Genomic DNA, 23328 nt, shown 5'->3' on the forward strand with positions numbered 1-23328 from the left:
TTCTTACTCTGCCTCTGAAAGACCCCCATCCCTCCCTGGAAAACCAGGCCCAGGTGCAGTGATTCCCCACAGAGCGTTCAGGCTGAATTAGCCACTTCACTTCCTCTGTGTTATCCTTAAAACGTGCCGGCAGCCACAGAACTGCTGCAGTGGCCTGGTTTTCACCTGCCGCTTCAAAGACAACCGCATGGGCTGGGCTGAGCGAGAGCACCAGTGAGACAAGCAGCAAGGTCCTGCGGTGACCGCCTTGCCTTGCCAGCAAAGCGGGGCTGCCGGCAGAGCGGCAGAGATGATCGGGATCTGCAGGTAAGCACTTAGCCTGGAGATGGGAGGCGAAGCCACCACAGAGACACCAGATAGAAAGACTGTCAGATGCGGAGCTGAGAAAGAGAGAAGAAAAGGCTGCGAGTTTCCCTCAGGATGGGGAAGGCAAGAGGACAATTGTAAGCTAGGAATGATTTCTGCAGGCCGTGGAGAAGAAAGAAGCACACACCAGGAGCAAAGCATGCCTGCAAGAGGTTTTGCAGCGTTATTGTTATGCACTAACCAGTCCAGCTCTCTGCTCTGTCTGCATCAAGAGATGAAACTGCACCTTGGTCTCCCTCACCTGTGGTTCCTTCTGGGATCTCCCCGTGCTGTTCGACACCACCCTGATCCTCGTGGTCTCCTTCCTCCACTAAAGGTGCTGTGGCATCTGAAAAACAATGCAGCTTTCACATAGCCATTGAGTGGCAAAACCCTGTGGAGGCCAGGACATGCCTGAAGAACTTTTTTCTCAGAAAAGCACCCGACTCCCTCGAGCCAGTGCTTGTGGAGGAAGACAACCAAGCATGACATAGCAAAGACAGTATTGCAGGGACACCATGAGGTGTCCCCTGTGCCACACAAACCACACGTCTCCAGGATACTCCTTATGCAGCTGAAGGCTTTACCATAAACACTGTCTGAAAATGCACAGCTAAAGACAGCCACTAGTGCCTGATCTACATGCACAGCAGTGCTATCTGCATGGGGACATCATTGGTCTGGAGCAGGAAAGAACAGCTCCCATCAGATACCTTCATAAACCATCTAAGCACTGCAACTGCATCGGACTCTGGGCAGCTCTGAGACAGATAGATACCTGGCTCCATCTACCAGAGGGACGTCTGCTTATCATGACAGTCTTGATCCAACAGGAAAGAGGGACAATATCCCCTTCTGCACCAACCAGGTTTTACATACTGATTTCTTGAGCCACATACACAGGAACTGAGTTGCTTCACAGATGATCCATCAGCCCACACCTCCAGCTGGACAGGGCTGGAACTGGTCAGCATCTCTGTCCACCCTTCTTTTAGATAAATTCAAATGCCTGTCCCCCCTTTATCTTTTAGATCAATTCAAACTAATGCCTTTACCTGAAGTCTCCAAGAGGCAGATACTTGGGATTAAAGCAGCCAGAGGAACACAAAGAGTGCAGTTAATTAAAACGGTGAACAAGTCTCTCTAGACCACTTTGGAATTAGATTCTTTCTACACGTGGCATTCAGATAACACTCTGGAGCAGCACAGACATGCTGAGCCCTACTGATATGACCTTTACGTCAGCACAAAGTTTTGTTTTGTGTATAGACTCTCCCTATCTCATCATTCCAGCATAAATCATGCTGTACTAATGAACGTGTAAATGCAGAGGGGGCAAAAAAAGAGCTATGAGGTACAGCTAACTCCAAAAGGGAACACAGCAACCAGGACGTGCTGTTGGTATCCTGGGGGAGCACAACAATGCAAACCTCTGGCCCTGGGAGCACACAACATGGGATTGCTCCCAGCTGCACTGAACTAACGGGAGCTTGCAGTCACTGTGTAAAAAGCCTTCAGGAAACAAACCGCAAACAACTTCCTGAACTATAATAAACACTTCACCTTCTCTTGCCTTTCAACCCGCTCTCCACCTTTAAAGCTCATTATCTCATTCTGCAGAGTGGCAAACATCACTTGTGATGAGACTAATGAAGAGCATTTGTCCAAGAGTGCCGACACTCCTCCTGAGAAACCCCACCAGAACACAGCACGTCGAGTCTTTCGGCATGGTTTATCATGACCCCATCCATCATGGTTTCAAAGCAGTAAGTCAAAGAGCTCCCACCTTCCGTAGTTGGGGTGCTCTTAGCGTCAGATGTTTCAGAAACAGGCTCATCCGATCCATCATCGACTGGTATCTGAAGGGGATAGCCTGGAAAACATTCAAATACTTAGAACAAGTCCTTGGCTATGAATTATGGCCTGTGCATTATGAACTCTGATTGCCCAGAGCCACAGCAGCAAGAAACTGTAATTGGAGAGTATAAAACACCTGAACTAATAAGCAAGCGAAGCGTGAAAATGCCAACCAAAAGCACCAGTGTCATCACCAAAAAGAACAAGCGGAAACCCATCAGCAAAAGAAAAGCCCAGTGAACCAGACAGCCAGAAAGAGCAAAGCATGGCACAAGCAGGAAAGGAGATCTTAGCAACGTAAGCAGAAAAGATGTACAACTTCGGAGTCACTGTTGTCCTCTCTGCCATTTTTGGAGCCGTTAGCCTCCCTCCCAGAGCAGGCTGCTGAACACTTCCACGATGTGTTAATTCTCATAATTGCAAACCAGCAAGTCTTTGTAAAGGGCTTGGCGTAGCACATAATGTACTCTGCGAAGACTTGGTTGCAAAAGTCATCTTTAGGAAGAGCAGGGCAAGAGGCACAAGTCTCCTCTCTGCAAGGAGTCTGGGCAAATAAAACAAGGAGAACTGGAGAAAATGACTTGGAAAAGAAGACTCAAACTAGCATAAGCAAAATCCCTGGGAACCTGTGATGTGCGAAGCTGAGGCTACAAGCTTAGAGGAGCTACCAGACTGAAATGCATTACAGAACCCCGGATGAATGGATGCTATGGATTCTCCGCAGGACAGAGGCAATCCATTTATCTGGTGTAAGGCGTGACCAAAGCACCTCAAGAAAAGAAAAGTAAGATGAAGTTTATATGGATATAGCCGGGAGTGAGTCCCACCAGGTTTGCTGGCATTATGTGGGTTTCCAAGTTCAATTGTGGAGCATGGTGGAATGAGAAAGGAAAGGCTTCTTGAGAAATGCAGGTCTGAAATATGGGGCGAAAGACTCTTGCATGGCCCCCACTCCCAGAGCTCTCTGTTCAGTTCCCCCCATCTCCCTGTGCAGGTGAGAAAAGCAGGCAGCAAGCAGCATCCTTGAACTGTGTCTCCAAATAAAAGCAGTGCTGTACTTTTATAGCAAACTAAGGAGCAAACACAGAAACACATATTTGCAAAGCTGCAGCAATAAGATCATCACTAGTCTGGATACTAGTGGTTGTTCTGCTCTTGCTGGGCAATGATATTTAACAGCAGCATTCTCCTATGACTGTGAACATCAGAAAATCTTGTGGGCTACCCACTGTCCACTGGCTGCAGCCAACTGATCCACAGTAACCTTCCAGACACACATACCATCTCCTCCTGGCCATCCCCAAGGACCCCTAGCCCCCCTCGCACGCTGGGCCTGCTCTCTCCACTTAGGTCATTCTCTCGGCAGTGGGCAAGGCAGGTGCTTTACACCATCTCCTCCTGGAGGTGCTCACCTGATGGGATGTGCTTCTCCTGGCCAGCTGCGTGATCTTCCATCATGGTGATGTCCTGACGCTGCTCCGCCATCTCTCAGCAAAGTTACCTAAAGAGGAGAGTAAAAACAAACACCCATTAGGCAAAACCTGACACAACATGCCTTCATCTGGAGCCCAGTTGGTGTGCTCCCATATACTGCTCCACGAGACAATTATGGTTTGTCAGCCAAATTCTAGGAGCATTAAACATCCTATTGCAAGCCATCAGCCAACAACAGCCAACCATCTTTTCAGCCACTGTAAGAAGATATCTACTTTGTTCCCTTTTCCTGATGAGCCCTGAAATTACACCATTGTGCTCAGGGAAGGTCACAGCTCAAGATACATGTTACCTACTGGGTTTCACACCAGTGCTGAAATACTCCCCAGAGAATCTAATGCTAGTGCCTCGAAATCCACCAGAAGCATGTTTTGTCTGCAGTCATCAAATAGAGGAAGACAGCAGGAAGGGAGTGCTAACATGCCAAATTGGGATCTAAAAGGGCTGCCCCAGCCATTCACCACACTTCAGCAGAGCTGCACCAAGCTCTCAGCAGGTCATAGCAATCCACACTTAGAGGGCAGAAAAAATTCACCTATGGACATGAGCCAAAAGGAAAACATGGATTTTGCATAAAGGACATATAAAGGAGCAAATGTTCCTTGTGAACAAAGGGAAATTCTAATCATTCCTGCACAAGCAAAAGCATGTGCCAGTCACTGCATCCATCATAGTAAGGATATAGGCAACTTCTGCCCAGCTGCAACAACAAAATTCCACAGGTATTTATGATGTCCCAAGCAAAATGATCATCCTGGTGCACACAGGACACTGCTCGGCCACCATTTTGTCACAGGTGATCACTGGGAGCAGCATGCTTAGTGCAGACGTACTTCTGCTGCATGCTCCAAATTCTGCATTTGCCAGTTTAATCAGTCTCTCAATAGAAGCGTCTACTGGCAAGGTGTGATGCTGCTGCAGGAAGGGATGCCTTCTATGCCTGTGGATACACCCAGCAGGGATACACAGCTATAACGATACACTGATCATCGTAAGAGCAATGCAGAAGTGACATACAAGGGTAAACCAGGACTCTCCAGAGATGGATTTGGACCAGGCACTCTTAGAAAAGAGGGTCTCACTTGGTTGTGGGTCTGAGGGGACAGCACAACAGCTGCTTAACCCTGAATCCTTCTTGCAGCACTCAGAAAACCAACACTGTGGTATAGAGCAAGGGGCAGTAAATAGGTCTGGACACTGGAGTGGAAGTAGAAAGCAGCTAAAATTCAGATTTATTTTTCCAACGTGCATCCATGTAAAAGGAAATGAAGTCGCCAACAAACTATCCACTTCTGTGAAGCAGGGACTGTGTTTCTCCTTATTCTCCATGCTGATTGGACAGACATTGCTTTTAGTTGACTTCCTAATAGCTGATATAATTACAGCCATTGACAGTGATTAATAACCAGCTATTAGTGTAATCGCACGTTTTCCATGACCATTAGGAGCAAATGAATCCAGCAATGAGGCTCAGGTTACCAGCAGTAAGGAAGCAAACTCACGCGGTTTTGTTTGCTGGCAATAAATTAACTGGATATATGGAACTATGCAAGAGAAACTCCAGTACTAGTAACCAGATCTCTCACCCAGGTTTTTTTAAGCCTTAGCAAGTGACTATGCAATTTAATTTCTGCCTTAGACAGCTACAAAGCCTTTTGACGTAACTACACCAAGTAAGTTCGAGAACTTGCCCTGAAAGGAAATCACCCATAAAAATGGAAGTATAAAATAGGAAAGAATTAAGTACCTAATTTTTGCCCCCAAAATGGTGGGCCCTAATTATTTGGACATATGGCTGGCCTCCTCCCAGAGCTCAAAGGATCATATTGATTATATCCTGGTCTCATCTGGACACCGCTTGATACTATTTACAGGTCTACTTAGCACTGAAATACTAAAATATAATGTTAACCTAGTGTACAGGCCTGTCCTGGTTTCAGCTGGGATAGAGTTAACTGTCTTCCTAGTAGCTGGTACAGTGCTATGTTTTGAGTTCAGCATGTGAAGAATGTTGATAACACTGATGTTTTCAGTTGTTGCTCAGTAGTGTTTAGACTAAAGTCAAGGATTTTTCAGCTTCTCATGCCCAGCCAGGGCACAAGAAGTTGGCACAGGACACAACAAGGGCACCTGACCCAAACTGGCCAACGGTGTATTCCATACCATGTGACGTCCCATCTAGTTTAGGAACTGGGAAGTGGGGGGACAGGGAATCGCCACTCGGGGACTAGCTGGGTGTCGGTCGGCAGGTGGTGAGCAATTGCCCTGCGCATCATTTGTACATTCCAATCCTTTTATTACTACTGTTGTCATTTTATTAGTGTTATCATTATCATTATTAGTTTCTTCTTTTCTGTTCTATTAAGCCGTTCTTATCTCAACCCAGGAGTTTTACTTTTTTTCCTGATTTCCTCCCCCATCCCACTGGATGGGGGGGGAGTGAGTGAGTGGCTGCGTGGTGCTTAGTTGCTGGCTGGGGTTAAACGACGACAAGGCCACAAAAGCAACTTGGGCATGAACATGAGTGTAAAATGACACACAAATGTGCTGCTCGTGTGTGTGTGCGCGCATGTACAGAAGAGTCACCTCTCTTGCCCCACATGCGCACCGGGGACTGAGTACAGCAGTTCTTCCCATGCACTGCCCTGTCTGTTGGTAGGAAAACATGGACAGGAGAAGCAGTTCCTACCCCACTCACAACTAGTGATCCCTAACAGTCCTCTGAGCCCAGCTCAGTTCACTACACATCTGTAGATCTTAACATCTTTGCTTCCCAACTGCAGACCCAGAGGCAAACCACTCACAAATCTGCTGCGCTAGATTTAAATGAGGCTTACTGTTTCCTTATTCTGCCTCCTTTTCTCTCTTTCTCCCACCTGTTTTTTGGAGAAGAGCAGTTAGTGTCTCCCCCAATCTCCCTGGAAAGATACATTTAGTCCTTTCTTGCCTCTGGACAAGAACTTCCTGGGACACCATGCAGAGAGGACTCCTAGCTTGACAGCTAGTGAGCTCACATACCCCACCGGAGGCTCATCTGCTGGCTCCATGGACAGCATCTGACACAGCCAAAGATCTTCCACTTTTCATCTGAATAGAGCATTTGGCATCTGTGCAACCCTGGCACAGCAGCAGTGAGCCATGATTCAGCAAAGGCCGGTGGATCTGCTGGCGGGCACGCGGGGCCGCCTGGCCGCAGGGCTGACTGTGGCCCCGCTTCCCACTGACCTGCCAGTGCCAGGGCTTTTCAGAACAAAGAAACGGCCGGGTGTTTTTCAGAGAAGCTGACGATCTTGCTATCTGTCTGAGCTTTGCAAGAAGGCCTTTAACACTGTCCTGCTCACAGCTGAGCAGAGACAGCTCCTGTTCCCACTGAGCTCCACGCATGGCAGGATTCAGCCATCTCAGAGCTAAAGGACTGGAGATGGGCTCGGGAGGATGTAGCCATTAATTTTTCAGAGACAAGACAGAGCGAGCAGCCTTTTCTGTTACAAGATAAAAAGCACGACCAAAAGCCACAAAGATCCATCAAAAAACCACTCAATGGGACCCTGAGAGCATCTGAAACCTGGCTGCAGCTTACAAAACACCTTGGACGCTCATTCATTTGGGGGCTAATGCCCGGGTTGCTAGGGTGAGCAGAAGCATCTCCCAGCAGATGAAGCACAGTGTCCTCTCGCTGTGTCTGCAGCACAGCAGGCAGAGAAGCAGAGTGACTCTGCACCTGAGCCACTGAGTGTGGCAGTCAGTGGTGGAGAACAACAAAAACTCCTCAAACTGGCACAAGCCAAGGGGCAGGGCGAAGGATCCAGCTCCCACATGGTTCCCACAGCATCTTGCTTTTAGCTGAAGAAATGCCCACTCAACAGATGCCTTTCTCACACGCGCTGCCCCTCCCATGTGGCTCGGAAAGCATTTCCTACAGCCTGCCCTCCGAGGCCTGGCAGAGCTGAGATCTAAACCCATTATAATAAGGCTGATGAAATTTCATCAGCACCAGATAAGCAAATAAATAACATTAAGCACACAAAGCGATTCAATGGGTAAGTACAAGTGAGCCGCCACCACCATTATCTCTAAGCTGCAAAGCTCTCCCAGCAGAATTTGAAATACACGGGCCATATAATCATACAGTCCTATTCACCGGGAACATCATCTATAAAGACATTTTATGCCTCTCCAATGGCTGCTGAACTTCATTCTTTCCCTCCTCCCTCTTCATCCATTGTAGATGTCAGCTAAAAGCATTGCTCACTCAAAACCGTACTGATGACGCACATGGTTTTGGGACAGATCTGTCCTGTTGAAACCAAGAAGCAAAACTAAATTGCCTGTAGGCAAACCCCTTCTTATTCTAGAGGGGAAGTCTCAGCTTTGCTTTGGGTTTTCACTAAGGTAGTAAATTCTTATGACTAAAGAGAATTTAAATCTTTTTAAAACTGAATATTTTACATTAGACTTTTTAAACAAATATGGTCTGAAAATTGTGTATTTGAAAACCTACTTTGAATTTTGAAAAACACCTATAATGATAATCCTATTTGTTTTCAAACGGGGAAGGGGAAAACCTTCTTGGGGAAAAACATAACATTAAGGGGAAAAATATTCTAAAAACTGTAAAACTAGCCCCACCTTGAAGCAATGGTTCAGTAATGAATAATTATGCTAAGGATAGCTGCACAGAGATAAACTTCAGCAGCACCCTCTGCACAACAGATAAAGCACAAACCCTCCTAAGAATCTTATCCATTTCCAACAGAACTATTCTTGTTAACCAGGGACACTATCTAAAAAGCAACAGCCTATTCCATAATTAACAGCTCCTCCAAACCTCACATTTTTCAAACTCACAGCCCACCTTTCGAGAGAAGACACATATCGAGCAGTCATTTTGAGCTGTGCGACAAGGTACACGAGGAGGCAAGTAGGGGAGCAAAGTTTTTGTTGCCGGGAGCAGGAGAAACAGGCTGATTTCTGGCAGTGCAGGCTCAGCATTTCACGGCTGAACCAGGCCCCAGAACAGTCCAAGTAGGCCTGTGTTGTAAAAAATGTTAGAGGCTAAAAGCCAAAATAGCAATTTACACCCCAAAGAGGCCAAAGTATGCAGGCCCACATATCCAGTAAGGAAAAGCCTTAAGTGAAATGATGCAAACCTTTAACAGCCATTGACAGGACTGAAGTTCAGGTCAGGAAGTGAAAGCTATTAGTCAGCTCAAGGTCCACAAAGATGAAAAAAATATAATTTTACTTATGGAGTTTGGCAAGGATATTGAAAGCAACACCACTCCTCTCACAGGAGGTTGCAGAGACCTGACAGTAAAGCCTATCAGCTTTATGTGATAGTTCCCACACTGCCTGCAAAACCCCACACTGCCTTTTGTCCAACACCCACAAAGGTCTCCGTGCCAGCCTGCAGCCAGCCTGACCTTGCTTTATGTGCAAGATGCAATGATCATGAGTCAAGACACCAGAGCCACATCCCTGACACCATCCTGCATTCATGCCCAGGAGAACTGAGCCAGAAATGAAAGCACTGCTCTTCTTCCACTGCCTATTCTGCAAATTTATTTTCTAAATAGCTCATTAGGCTTGAAGGCATCAATAAAAGATCTTGGTCTGGTCTGTCAGCAGAAGTAAAATCTACTAGAGCACAGCTGGGGTGGCACTGTTTTGAGTAAAGCCAACTGCTCAATTCATGGCAACCTCCCACCCCAGCACAACCCACACACATGAAAACTGGTCCAAACGAAACAACTGCTGCATCCTTCCTCCAAGAGGAACTGTAACAACGGCTGCAAATACTATTTCATAAAGAGGGAAGGAGAACAGGGAAGGCCTATGCAAACCAGAAGAAAGAAAATTAAATCAAGAAATTAACGAAATACATGAGAAGTTCCTGGCTAGAACACATTTAAGCCCCGTTTATAGGGCATAAACCAGTACCAGGTGTTGGAAAGAAATTTCTCCCGTAAAGCAGCATGTTTCACCTGTCTGGTAATCCCTCTGTGCTGCAGACCACGAGGCCACAAGGCACTACACAACCCCATGCCCAGTCTGCAGCAGCAATTCCTGTACAGCCAGCAAACAGGCACCCCAGACATCTTTCTGGAGCGCAGTCAGGACACATCACTACCAGCACAAAGACACAGCAGAGCCCTCATTCTGCTGCCGTTCAGGCTAACCACCAGCAAACCACGCACAAAGCCTCCAGCACTCTCTGCCTGGGAAGATTTAGATCCCAAATTAATTCAGCCAGCCCAAAGTCTTAATCCCTTGGCAAAAGGTTTCTCCGCAATGAGGTAAATAAAACCAGGGCTGAAAACAACGTACCCTATTGAGAGTGGCCCAGTGGCGGAGGGGGAAGAAAGCAGATGCCACGGACCACACAGCTGTGCTTCGGTGGTGCTCAGCCTTGCGTAATCTGTGCCAGACGACATCATTAGTACTGTCACAAAGGAGCACGAAAATGCATCCCCGCAACCCTTCTGGTGCCAGGAGATGAGTGCTCCCACGATGCCCATCCAAGGAAAGTGGATCAGCAGCTGCACCCCACTCACCCGTGGGCCCAGCAACACACAGGGCTACAACCGCAGCCCAAGGATCACCAGGACACCATCCAACAGCCACCGTTCCTGAACAGCCACGGGATTATCCCAAATCACATAGGAAGAGGTAGAGTCTCAATCTGCAGCAATTCAAACTGCGCAGCTCCAGGGATCACGAGTCTGGGAACTAATGGCTCAATTTACATACGCACAAATCCCAAAATAAACTAGGCGTTGGCAGATCTGTTTGCGGCTGGGTGCGGGGGTTACTAGCCACGCATTGGTAAGAAAACAGAGGAATGAGAAATTTCAGCAGAAGGTAAGTGCAATGCTTTGAGAGAATTTGGCTAGATTTGCACACACTTGTACTCATCACTGGGTCCAACGGAGCAGCTCCATCTTTCACACCAGCCACAAAATGTCCAAGCAATCACCCAGCTAATTTCCAGATACAGGCAGAGTAAAGCCTCTTGGCTATTGTGTCTTGTGCTCAGCCACAGCAGTGTCTTCCTTCTCCATTATTTAATCAGTAAGGGCAGTAAGCACCCACTTTTGTTACTTGAAAATGAAAATTCAACAAACATGAGCTATCTAAGTGTTACCTCTGAAAGGTGATCAAACACAAACAGGGTTTTAAAAAAAGCATCATTCCATCTGAATTACTTAATTAAAATGGAGTGACAGCCCCATGAAATAACATCAGCCAGAAAGGCTGTTCATAATTCATAAGCAACTTTCTTTTCATCTCCTTTGTGTACTTCTCCAAGTACTGTTTTTCCAAGAAGCTGACAGAGGAAGGAATATGGACAGTGATCTCATTAATCGCAAGCACTGCCTAATATGCAGTGAGCTGAGAAATTACATGCAGTTTCAAGTTATCTAGTCAAGAGGCTAGAAAAACTTCCTTCAGGTTCACAGACAGACAAACACCTCTTAGAACAATAGGAGGGAGTTGCAAAAGAAACAGTCTCAAAAATGCATCTTTCTGCTTTATTTTTTCCATATTATAGTTTAAGTGACTCCTTGGGGGCCTGGAACTTTTGACACCTTTCTCTGGGGGCTGGACACCTTCCATGCAGACATGAGATGGGTTTGGGTTCACAGCAGAACAGCTTTGAGGTACAGGAGCCTCATCACAGCAAGGGTGGTGACGCTGGCTTCATGCATACCCATTTGGGACCTGAAGGTTACTGAGACCAGGCAATAAACAATTCACACACCAATATGTAATAATGACATATTACCAAGTCTGGGAAGGAGCTTGGGAAAGGTGAGGGTGGTAACAGGGCAAGGAAGCCCCAACCAATGAGATGCCATGATTCTGTACAAACAGCATCAAAAGGGAATAGAAAAGCGGGGTTCAAAGACACAAGAGCTCAGGGAACTGTCAGTAAATAGCTCTTAAAAATCTAACTTCTCCACAGCCAAGAACTCTGCAAGGTAAATGCTGGGGTTACCAGCTGGCAAAGGTCTCCAGGGCACACTTGTGGCTAGAGAAAAGCCAAGGGATACTCACGTGCTGACAAGTTCCTCAGTGTTGCTGAGAATTAAACTAACAGAATTTGCCATCCCAAATCAGCTTAGGCCCAGTTCAGCAGCTGCCTCCAAGCAGGGTGGCAATTAGGAGACCAGATTATCCAGGCACACAACTCCAGCCCACGGCCTGAGCTGCAAGAGTAGCTGGACTCAGGAGATGGGAAATGGTTTTATCTCCATGTCTCTTCTCTGACCAAATAAAAGGGCACCACAAATGTGGCCTCTTCAAGGAACAGGAATATGCTGGGAATTGCTCGAGGGAACATACACAAGTGTTTTGCAGCGTAGGAATATTAACCCTAAATCTTGCATCAATTGCTAATGACAGAAGCACAAGGCGGTTTACCAAAGACATCATTATTCCCGTCTTCCCTGCAAGGGGGATAGAGGTGAAAAGGCTTGTCATGGAGCAGGCTGGGGAAAAACCAGAGTGGAAGCCAGGCTCTCACAAACACCACAACATGCATGTTCCCAGCTGCACTGCTGTCCTTCAGGTAGGACTCTCTGGAGCAGCACTGCAGTAGAGAAACCAGAGCTGTGGTAACATAAAGGCAGCAAGGCTCCACCTTTCACCTCATCCGAAACCCAAGCACCTCTGTGTCAACCTGCAGCATCTACTACTATTAGTATCTTCCTTCCTCGATCTTTTACCCCTTCTTACCTTTCTTTTTCCCTTTTTGTCTAGCCTATCTGACCAAATCAAAACCAACCTTTTGCAACACTGCTACAGCAGGCTCCCTGCCCCCCCCGCCCCCCCCCCCCCAGCTTTCTCTGTGAGCTTACACGAGGGCATTCAAGGGCGACCGCTGCCCAGGGAGGTGTCAGCCCTCTGGATCACCCTTCTCATTCCATACTATGATGCAAAGATCAGGCTGTCTCTAAGTCCACTAACTTTAGCTAGATTAAAGGTCTGATCAGAGTGGCTTACACGGCAGCAAAAAAGGAAGCAACAGTAGTTTTAAAGCTTGCTCTGTCTGTTCAGCAGGCTCTTTGAGAATAGACGTAAGAGAAGCCTCTTTGGCAGGGATTTACTAGGCTACCTTCGGATTTCTTCCCAGCCCCCTGCTAGAGTATCTTGCAGTCATGCATTTCACAGAGCTATGAGATGGTCTCTGGGAGGATAAATTCTTCCTCCCCCAAAATCCTGCTTGCTTGGGAAGCCTTTAAGCAGTTGAACATTTAGAGCGGATCAAAGAGAAGGCAGGAGATCTTATTTACCAGCTAATTCTCTTTGACTCTTCCCATCCCAGGTTCAGCCCAACCTGCTGGAAATCAGAGCATCTTCCCTGCTGCTGCAGGTTTTAAGGCGGGCTCACCAGCATTCAGGCTTGTACCAGTCATTATTCACTTAACAGAAAATGGTGGAAGCCTAATATTTCCCCTGCACTGCCTTTCAAGGGCTGTGCTGCATGCTGAGATGTGGCGGAACTGCTATGCATGGCAGTATAGCAAAGTCCTCAGCCAGTCTCACCGGTTGCTGGGAGGAGCTGCTCCCCTAGCCTGCCCACTGCCACAGAAAAGAATCCAGCAGGGAAGGAAACACAAGTCAATGTGTTCTTAGCATGTTACCTTCCATCAATAGCAGAAAAGTAATGTTTATGTGTGCCTGGATGGGGAGAGGGAAAGAGGAAAGGAAAGTTCCCAAAAATGTCACTGGAGTCTTAATGAATTAGGACAGTCGACAGCACGACAGTGTTCTGCCCCATCAAAAGTCTTCTTTACCTTGGCTGCCAAGTTACACCATGAGGAGGAAGAAATTGCTTTCCTGAGAGGTTGCACTGCCTGAAGAAAGAAAAACAGACATCCATCCCCACTAACTGATGGCTGCCGCACTCCCCTCTGTCACTCACATCAGTTATAAAGGATGTTCCCATGATAAGCAGTCAAGGAAGGTCCCTTTCACACAGCACTCAGTGGGAAAAGGAACCTGGCAGGGCTCATCTGGTCTGTGGACGCTTGCAATATACCACAAGCAGGACTATTAGTGTGGCCAGCAGTTTCTCATGGTTATCACAATTTTCTTCATTAATATGAGGTCAGAAACAAACTGACAGGACTTATTTCGTGCTCCAGTGGGTACCACAACGCATCCCAGGGCAGAGAAAGGCTGACAGATAAAGAACCACCCCCATTTCCCTGAACACAGCCAATGTGGGAGGACACTGAGCAGTGTCACACCCTTCTTAGGTTCCCAGACTGACTTCCTGAAATGCAATTCAGTTAATCGAAGAGCTGAGAAATACCCCAAAACTCTCCATTAGCCAGCTAGACACCAAATACCCTCAAACAGGAGGGTGAATATATCCATGCTGGCTGATGAGACAGCATGGGACCGGGCTCTCAGACGGGCACTCGCTCCACCTAGCAGGTGTGCGACATGATCAACCAAAGTGCCAGATGAAGGTATTTCGAGCAGGTTAGTGAAGAGCAATTCCTTGAAAGCAGCTTTGCTGTTCATCTGCACGCGAGCTCTCCAGCACCGTCTCCATTTTACAACCTACTGCTTTGCAGCACAGCAGTGTGCTGTAGGACCCAGCAGAGATGACTGCCAGTGCAAGAACCAAAGCTCTGCTAATTTCCTTTCTCCACAGGCTTTTGTAGTGGCACACACACAACAGCATCCATTTGGTGCACCAGAGCCACAGGCTACAGAAATGTCCGAAACCCGGTGTAAACATGGGATCAAATACAAGCCCTGAGCCATCTGCAGAATGCACACACCATCAGCACACACTGCATTGAAGTTTAAGTTAAATTCTGCATTTAAGTGCAAAAATTGCAGAGTCCACTGCAAGGAATGAAACCCCCTGCAGTACTCTGCTGCCTTCCTGCCAGCCCCACGAATCTTTTCTTTCTTTGCTGCAGGAGAAAACAGCCACCTTTGCTGTGGTGCACAGAGCCAGGGCCCCCAGGGACAAACAAGCAGGATTAAGCCTTCCTGTGCTGGGAAGGGCCACATCCTACATTTTCCAGGAGCTGTTCTAGCCAGCTGGCCTCAGTGCAAGCAGTGAGCCAGCTGCACACCAGCTTCCTTCCCCTACCTCTCTATGCGCAAATGCAGATGATGATGCTGTGTTTGGTGCTAGGCTCAAATGATGCTGACACTGAGAAGAGATCAATGTGTAACCAGAAGCCTCATAAATTAAGAGAATTTTATGAGAAGAAAACTTCACTTACACCTGCAAATGGACTTTAAGATTTGGGGACTTGGTATCACCTTCCACCTTAACCAACCCAGTAACATGTGTACATGTGGTGCAGCACCGCAGGAAGGGCTCAAAATACATGGTGAAAAAAGTAGATACCTTGCCGTCAGAGCAGCAATGTTTTGATTGTGGAAACATCCAAAGAGCGAGGCCCTTACCTCAAAACTGGGCAAAGCAAGGCTGCAATTCGACAAGCCAGCCTCAGATCACACTGCTTGGTCCTTATTCCTTACACTACCAGCACTGCTCCAACACCCCACTGGGAGGTGGTTCAAGGTACTAAACCAGCAGAAACTGAACCCCTCACAAGCAGAAGTTGTGTGTTGCAGTAGTGCTATGGGTCATCTCACCCCAGCTTTGGAGCACTGGCATAGCAGAGGCCAGCACCAGCCACTATCCAGCTGCACCTTGAGCCCTCCACGTTTTGCCTCCGGCTTGAAAAAGATGCTGTCAAGACACAAGGTATGTGTTTATTGCTTACTTTGATCTCAGCTGCTCCTCTTTCTTTGATTTCATAGTGCTGACAACATTTGCTGCATCCTGACAGAAGTTCTGTGAATATTCAATGCTGCCATAGCAATGAAGATATTAAATATAAAAGGTTCTTCATGCCACAGCTCTAGCCTACAAATGTGACTGATCCTAGTGAGAGTGGATGTGACAGAACGAGGAAAGTGCTGTGGACATTAATACTGCAGGAGATTTTCTCAGGGCAAGGAAAGCATTCAAGGTATCTTCTCAGATTGGGCCTTCATTTCTTAAGTTATTTTGAGCTGTTTCAACACATGGATAGAAATCAAAATGATGACAACAGCACCATCTGCTCCAGCTACCATACTGCCACACCACCGTGGCTGGCATCGCTCTTGCAGCAGCAGAAAGCCTGTCCCAGGGAAGAAGCCAAGTCAGGTGAGTTTTCCCAGGGAGCACTATTTTACTTCTACAGGATCCAAATCTGCAGAGCTCCTAGCTGCAAAGATAGGTGACACAGAAGTGGTCTCCAGTGCGCCACAGCAGCGACTTCCACTGCTGCCACAAGGAACAGGGAGGGAACAGACAGGGTGTCCAGGCAGCTGGGTTAAGCAGTGATGCTCACTGCCCTCAGCAGTGGCGAGAAGCCCAGGGTAAGCGTCTCAGACACACGCGTGCAGGACCAGGCATTACCAGCTTGCCTGAAAAACCACAGCTTACCACTGCAGTAGGAACACAGGTCTCTACACGCTCCTGTGACAAACCATCACTGCACAGTCTGTCCACAGTGCTTATCTCACCAAGCCGTTACTTTCAGCCACTTGATACCCAAACTGGGCACCAAATACCCTTTGGCCCCATAGTGTCCAGTGCCAGCATCCTAAAGATGACTGGCAGCACTGGAACACAGCAGCATGTCTTATCAGGACAGTCTCTCTATAAATACAGGGGAAGGAAAGAGTCATGCATTCTTGACACACTGGTTTCTTACCCTAGAAAGAAACAAACATGCCAGAATTTGCAAGCTTTCAGGGCTTTAGCAGGACTTTTCCTCACCCCAGCAGTCACTATGCAACAAGACAGGGCTTGGAGAAGGCGATTTTAGCTTCTGTCTAGCTTTTCTGCATTATTTTTGCTTTTCATGACTAAGAGACATTTCAGATGAGGTCAAAAGTCAGAGCATGCTTCCTGAATGTCTCTTTTTAAGGCCAAAAGACACAAACAATAGGACATTCATCAATCATTTCTGCTACACTTACATCTCCCCTGTCATGTTATTGCGTAACAGCAGAAAAAACACTGTTCCCTCAAAATGTTCACAAGAGTATTTATTAAAAACTAAAAGCAGCATTTTTTTATTAAATCTGTATCAGAAGGGGCAGTAAGAAGATAAATGCAGGAAAAAAACCCACTAATCTGGAGGAGCTCAAGGAATAAATAAAATTAAAAAAAAAAAAACCAAAACACATCAGCAGAAGAGCACAGCCTAGGGATGAGTGCATCATTCAACTCCTGACAGAGAGGGCAGGGACTGGAACATGCCAACCAAGCCAGTGAGTTATAGGGAAATGGGTGGGCATCCCAACAGGTTCATACCTCACTGAGTACAGGAAAGTTGCGGCCCCAGTCACAGGGAGCAGCTGATCAGACTGCTCACAGGCTGCTGCCATTCAGCCAAGGGTGCTGGTGCCTGTTTTAGCTCTGAGTTTCAAACATCATGCCACAAACAGCAAATGAGAGGCGCGGTGGGAGATGGTAGCATCTCCTGATACCCAGCACAAGTTAAGAGAATTTGAGAGCCATAGCTCTTGCTTCTAAAACAATAAAAACGCAACAGAAGCTGCATTTGTACCTTTATTTTTCATGATGAGGGAGCACAGTTTGAACCATGCTGAGGCACAAGACAAGCAAGGATTTTCAAGTAAGGATGAACAGCAAATAAAATCCTTTATACACAAAACATATCCCTACTGAGCACTCGGATGTCTCTCCCCAGCTGGTCTTCACCCAGTTTGGGCCACTCGGGATGACAATCAGGTAGCAATCTGTCTTGCCTTGATTCTAGTTTTATGGAGCCGATGAGCACATTTGCAACAAAAGCAGATGCAGGCAGCGTGAATAGTGACAATCCACATGGGAACCCAGACCATAAATTCAGCCAAAGATTGTAAAACCATTATTTCTCCTCCTAACCCAAAGGCTAAAGGAGGAGCAAGCTTTAAAAAAAAAATAAATAAATAAAAAAATCAGAATCCATGTGTATTTCATTTTACCCAGGAATTAGCTGGAAGCCCAGTTGGTGCCCATCTTCCTTTCCACAGGCATGTAGAGTGGAAATTGTCCAAATTTAAGACTGCCCCAAGTCTAGGAATCCAGGCTCAATCTTCCCCAGTACATTTGTTAAAAATAAATGAGATGCAATCAATCATCTTAAGGATTTTATCCTCTTTCAGCTCTAAATGCAGCTCTGCTGTCACATGTATGATATGTATAAAAGGACAGCCTGCTTCAGAGCCTTACTTCTTGCTTAAAATAATATTGCTCCTGGTCTCAGGTTACAAGGGATCCATTCATGTCCACTAAGGTCACAGGCTCCCCCTAAATCACTAATACAAAGGCTGGAATAAACAGGGTTGCCTGTATTTCAGTAGTGCTTCTTTTTATTGCAGTGCATGAATAGAGACAGACTATTTGAAGAGGCTCTGACCACACCTAGAGCCACACATTTTGTCACTCCTTATCGAGGGAGGCAGAGAACAGTCTACTGCAGGTGGGAGATGCTGGCTTCTGTTCTCACACTGAGATGAGGCAGCAGCAAAGCAAACCCCACCGCAGCCTGACAGCTTTACCAATCTTACAGAACTGCCCATTTTCACAGATGAGAAGCATTCAGGGCATCTCCACAGACGACACAACTTTAGTGCCTAGCAATCCTTACGCAGTGCCAAAACTCATTTTACACACACTGATCTCCCTTCAGCATCACCCAGGTATGCCCAGCTCCTTCTTGCTAATGAGGACTTTCTAGTATTTCACCCAGGCCATTTCAAACTATTTTGCCATGAGCATTGGTAAGGTACTTTTCACCCGCACACAAAAACTGCTGCAACCACAGTATAGGATTCTTCCATTTAAGAAGTGCCAAGAGGCTCTTGGATGTTGATAGAGCAAATAAACCCATGGAGTCAAAAACCCCTCCATAAGGGGAGTAAATGAGCAGCAGTGATGAAACACATTTTGAAGCTGAGCATGGACCTCAGACAGCCATGACAATAAACCCTATTATTAAACACAATAAAAGCAGTGGCATATTTGAGAGAGTAAGCATTAATAAGTGCCTTCACATTAAACAGTATTCATGACTCTCTTCCCCTATCACCTAGAGGAACCTGGGGGAAGGGAGGAGCTGGCAAGGTAATTCGGCTAACACTAGAACAGAGGAAAGGCAAAACTCATGCAAAGTAGGCTACAAAACCATAAAATAAGGATGCAGTGATGACAGCTCAGCAGTGCTGCAGACGAGAGATTCCCGATGCTGGGAGCCCAGTACAGCCTGCAAGGAGCTGGGCCCCCATCTTGCTCTCAGCAAGTCCAGTTGCTCAGCTCTCACCTAAGGAAAGGGCCAGGCAAGCACCAGCTGCCTCAGCGAAGAAGCTCCCAGGAACACCGCAGAACAACCTGGATCTGGGTCTGCTAGGCAAGATTTAAAATGGAAGGGAAAGAGGTAAGGAACAGGAAAGACTGATGAGAAAGAAAAGGAGACAGGACAGCACGCCTACATGTGCACATGGTGCTGGGATTTGGCAGGTGCCCAAGATGCACACACTGCTCAGGATGAGAACAAAACCTGGCAGCATCGTGGTAGACTCCTTTCTCCAGCTCACAGTTGCCCTTTTCAGGTCAGCCACCCACCACTACAATCCCTGCACATCTCCTCTTCACAAGCCTCAAAGTCTCTCCCTTTGTCACAGGGTAAGTTCAATACCCCCATTTTAGTCCCATCCTTTCTGAATCTGTTCTCTTGCTGATGGGCAGTGACTACAAGCAACACCACAGCTCAAGCAGTAGATCTGTAGCTAGACTTTTTACCTGCTTTCCTTTTTGTAGCCAACAGCAACATTTATTACTTCTGCTTGCATATGCCTGCCAGGCTCTCCATTATTACACCAGAAGATGCCAAGGGAAAAGCATGTAGTTTTCTGTCCAATTTGGAGATGCCCATTGTTAAAAGCTACTTCTACAAACCCCTTCAGCTAGCTCCAGGGCAGCATCATTTGTCATGCTGACGAGGCAGTAGGTAAAACCACATCCATAGAAGTAACTTCAGAGGGCAGAATTTGCTTAGGGTAAAGCCTGCCCTCGAATTCAAAATAAGTGGGAGCTGAAAATGAACCACAAAAGGCAATACTGACTTCAGATTAAATCCCAGCTTTGTGCTTACTAACAGCTGATGTCTGACATCACAAGCTACAACTACCGGCAGAGAGCACATGAAGCTCTACTTTTGTAACACAACCACATAAGCCAGCTTCATCACAGGTCTCACCTTAAACCACAAAAGTAATTCAGTCCCAGCAACTCTTACCCCATCACATCCAGGATCTGCAGTGGGAGAGTAATAAAATAGCACCTGCATGGAGCTAGTCAGCATTTTGTATAAGGTGGGTCAGCATTAGGAAAGGAACATGAGCCACGTTTACAAATCTTAGGTTTCTCCTAACCAAAGTGAAGTGTGCTTTCAGATAAGAGTTGCATCTTCATACAGAGGCTCCCCTTGCCAGCCTGCACTGACACATAACCCTGAGAGTTCACAAAAGACTAGAGCTACAAACCAAACTCTGGGAAGCTCATCCCACTGGATTACCCCTTCTCTTGGGAAAGTCTCTTTCTGGCACATCCCTTCTGTCATCACTGTGTCCTCAAACTAACCACTCAATGAACACTCTCACCTTGAATGCTGCAAACCAGGACAGGAACATTTTGTCACCTAGAAGCCCAGTGCTAGCAGATTTTCAGCCTGGACAAATATTTCTGACACTATCCTGCAGACATGCTGCTTATCACCACTCCAAAGCCTCCTGCTGCTCCCACACTCCTCCCACTACCGTGCCTCCAGTCACCAAGGGCCAACAGACCCTTCCTGAGACAGCGACCTAGGGAGAAGACAGTATGCACATATTCCCTCAGCCCTCAGTTAGCTTTACTCCATCTCTTTGGCCTCCTTTTTGTCCCCCTTCCTCTCACATCTTGCTGCATCTCAGCCTGATGAGAACTCACGTGGTCCCTGCACCCACCACCCACCACTGGGGAATAACGCCCTTCACCCTCTGCCAAAGACTCACTCTGCTACCTGGATATGTGAAGCCACAGCAGCCAGCCAAGAAAAACATTGCCTGCCCATCACTTTGCCTCTCATCTTGACTTTGACACACTTGCCCTGCCCTCAACTCAACTGAGAATGTGCACAGCTGGCCAGACGTGTTCCCTGCACCAGGAAGCTCACATGAAAGGACATTTGAGAGAAAGAAGGAGCAGAGCTGCTTGTGAGCAAGACACACACACCCCTTTCATGGTAAGACCAAGCCAACACACCCAGGATCTAAGTCAAGCTTTGATCAAACAGAAGATTAAATGTTTCTTAGGCAGGGAAGAATTTCACCACTCTGAACAACCCCCTACTTCTCCAATTTCAACTTCAAAAGGACATCCCAGCAAACACTTCTTTCCAATGTATGGAAGACAGTTGATTTCTCCCAAAGACAGATCTCCAGGCCAGCACAAACATACACATTACTGAGCTGGACATGTTCAAGGATCATGGGAGAGGCTTCTTTAGATTTTTTGAGCCATTTACAAACACCTCCAGGAATTTCATTCTGCAGCAAGTGACATGACACACTGATGAAATCCATCTGAAATTACATCAGGCACTTCCAGGCAGACAGCCTGGGACAGGAGCTGATGGGGAGCCATGAAGTGAAATACTGACAAGTGGCAGAAAGCCCTGCAACTCTGTAGCACACGGCATTCAAAGTCACACACACACTATTCAAAACAATGAACACAAGTGGTTTCATCACCTCTCTTGTAAGTGCTGAAGTTCCTCCATGAACAGCAGAGTTTAATATGGGCCTTCTTCCTATGGATTTGTATAGTATGTCGCCTAAGACTGCACCTCATCCCAAAATAATCCCCCAGCCTTCATCCTTCCCATGTGCCTTACAGCATCATCACAGACACCCAAGTCACAGCTCATTTGGAGCAACACACACACTGACCAGCCTAACAGGACAGCTGAGAGGCAAATCCACCTGCCTTCCCAGGGCACTAATGGTGCAATCCCACCAACCACTCTGAAGCAATTCAAAAAGAATACCAAGGGAGGGGATAGAGGCAAAGATGGACAGACAGTGATACCGGATCTGCTCTAGGAAGAGAGGTCAGGGCAGGTACAGTGGGGAGGCTGCAAAGATGGAAATAATTAGCCCAACTGTGGTGATAATCCTTTTAGCTTAACAGAAGGTATCCCCTGGTGCTCCCTTTCCTTGGATATTTAAAGAAAAGACACTGAAAACAGGAGCCACACCACATGTAATGACTGCTTTTACTAATCAAACTGCATGGAAGGGAAAGGGAAAGATCAGTGGATTGATTTCTGAGAAGCATGAAGGGCTCATTAGACTTGCAAAGAAAATCCACTCAAGTCTAAAGGCACAAATACATCTCCTTCAGACTCCAGCGTAAACTGCATATGCTTTTCACAGGCACTTCAAGAAACAGCCTACAACCTGCAGATTTCAGTGTGAAACAAAGCTTCAACTCGCAGATGGAGGAGATCCATCCTACTTCAAGAAGAGATTCAGTGATTTATTCACAGTCTCTCACAGCAGAGCTGTGCCCACCTTAAAAACCACACAAGGGATTACCTGAAGGGCCAGAATTCTCTGCTATGTCCACCACATCCCAGGGCGATCTGCAAAGACAGCTTGGGATTGAGGGCTGTTCATGCTAAAAAGCCAGGTGGGAGCAATGCTGGACAGAGCAGACACTCCACCACTTGTGCATCTCCATGAAGGAGCAGTGACCCAAACTGAGGGCTGCACCTTGGGCAAGACTGAGCCAGCCTGGTGCTCTACAAGGTTTTGGGAGGGCTGCCTGCCACCAAACAGCCCGCTGACCTCTGCCCAGGATCACTGACCTTCATTTTCTCCCCAGAACTGGTTGGAGATAAGTGGGAACATCTCTGTACTGCTCTGCAAGGATTAGCAAACCAGCTCAAGTTACTTCTGCAATTACCTCCTTTCTTTTCTTACCCTCCACAGGTAGGCAGAGCCCTGCTGGCAACCCATGCATTGCAGCACTGCCTCCTTTATTGATAAGCACTGCCAGCTGCAAGGACATGCCCTTGGAGTGAGCCCCAGACACTGCGCCAGCCCACCTCTGGAGTCTAAACACCACAGTTAAGTAAGCAAAGCTCCTGAGGTAGAAAGCAGAGATTACACTGGAAGGGCAGAAAAACCTAGAAAGCCAGCCCAGTTCCAATGCAACTGCAGTACTAGTGAGAGATCCCCTGAGAGCCGCTGTCCTCCCCAAGACATCAGCTGATGCTTCTCTGAACAGAGGCTGGGAATAACCAAGATGCTGAGTCTGGGGTTCCCCTTCCACCCGTCTACAGGGCAGGCACACAAGGGAAACAATCATCTCTGATTTTGTTTAAGTCTCAGCTGCTCTAATACAACTAGAGAGGTCCATTTTGCTTTTACAAGAAAGGGCTCACAGTGCTTTTTCACAGACTACACAGATCTGCAGACCTTAGAGCAAGCCATATACCCAGAAAGCACAACACATGACCCTGTTGTTCAGGGGCTGGTTGCTTT

General features: G+C 47.0%; 1 protein-coding gene across 19 annotated transcripts in view; it reads right to left on the bottom strand.

Moving 5' to 3' along the window:
- MAPT (microtubule associated protein tau) overlaps positions 1-23328 on the bottom strand; it is a 51638-nt gene that overhangs the window by 23911 nt on the left and 4399 nt on the right. For 15 of the 19 annotated variants that reach the window (XM_049800857.1, XM_049800853.1, XM_049800852.1 and 12 more), the window contains exons 2-4: positions 3615-3703; positions 2132-2218; positions 608-694 (exon numbers count right to left, since the gene is read on the bottom strand). In XM_049800857.1, coding sequence (XP_049656814.1) covers positions 608-694; positions 2132-2218; positions 3615-3687 — 247 coding nt within the window. In that variant the 5' untranslated portion in view covers positions 3688-3703. The remainder of the gene's footprint in view (positions 1-607; positions 695-2131; positions 2219-3614; positions 3704-23328) is intronic. The other 4 variants (XM_049800856.1, XM_049800855.1, XM_049800851.1 and 1 more) reach the window with 1 other exon arrangement.

This window comes from Accipiter gentilis, chromosome 5 (genome assembly GCF_929443795.1).
Source record: "Accipiter gentilis chromosome 5, bAccGen1.1, whole genome shotgun sequence".
Lineage (NCBI taxonomy): Eukaryota > Metazoa > Chordata > Aves > Accipitriformes > Accipitridae > Astur > Astur gentilis.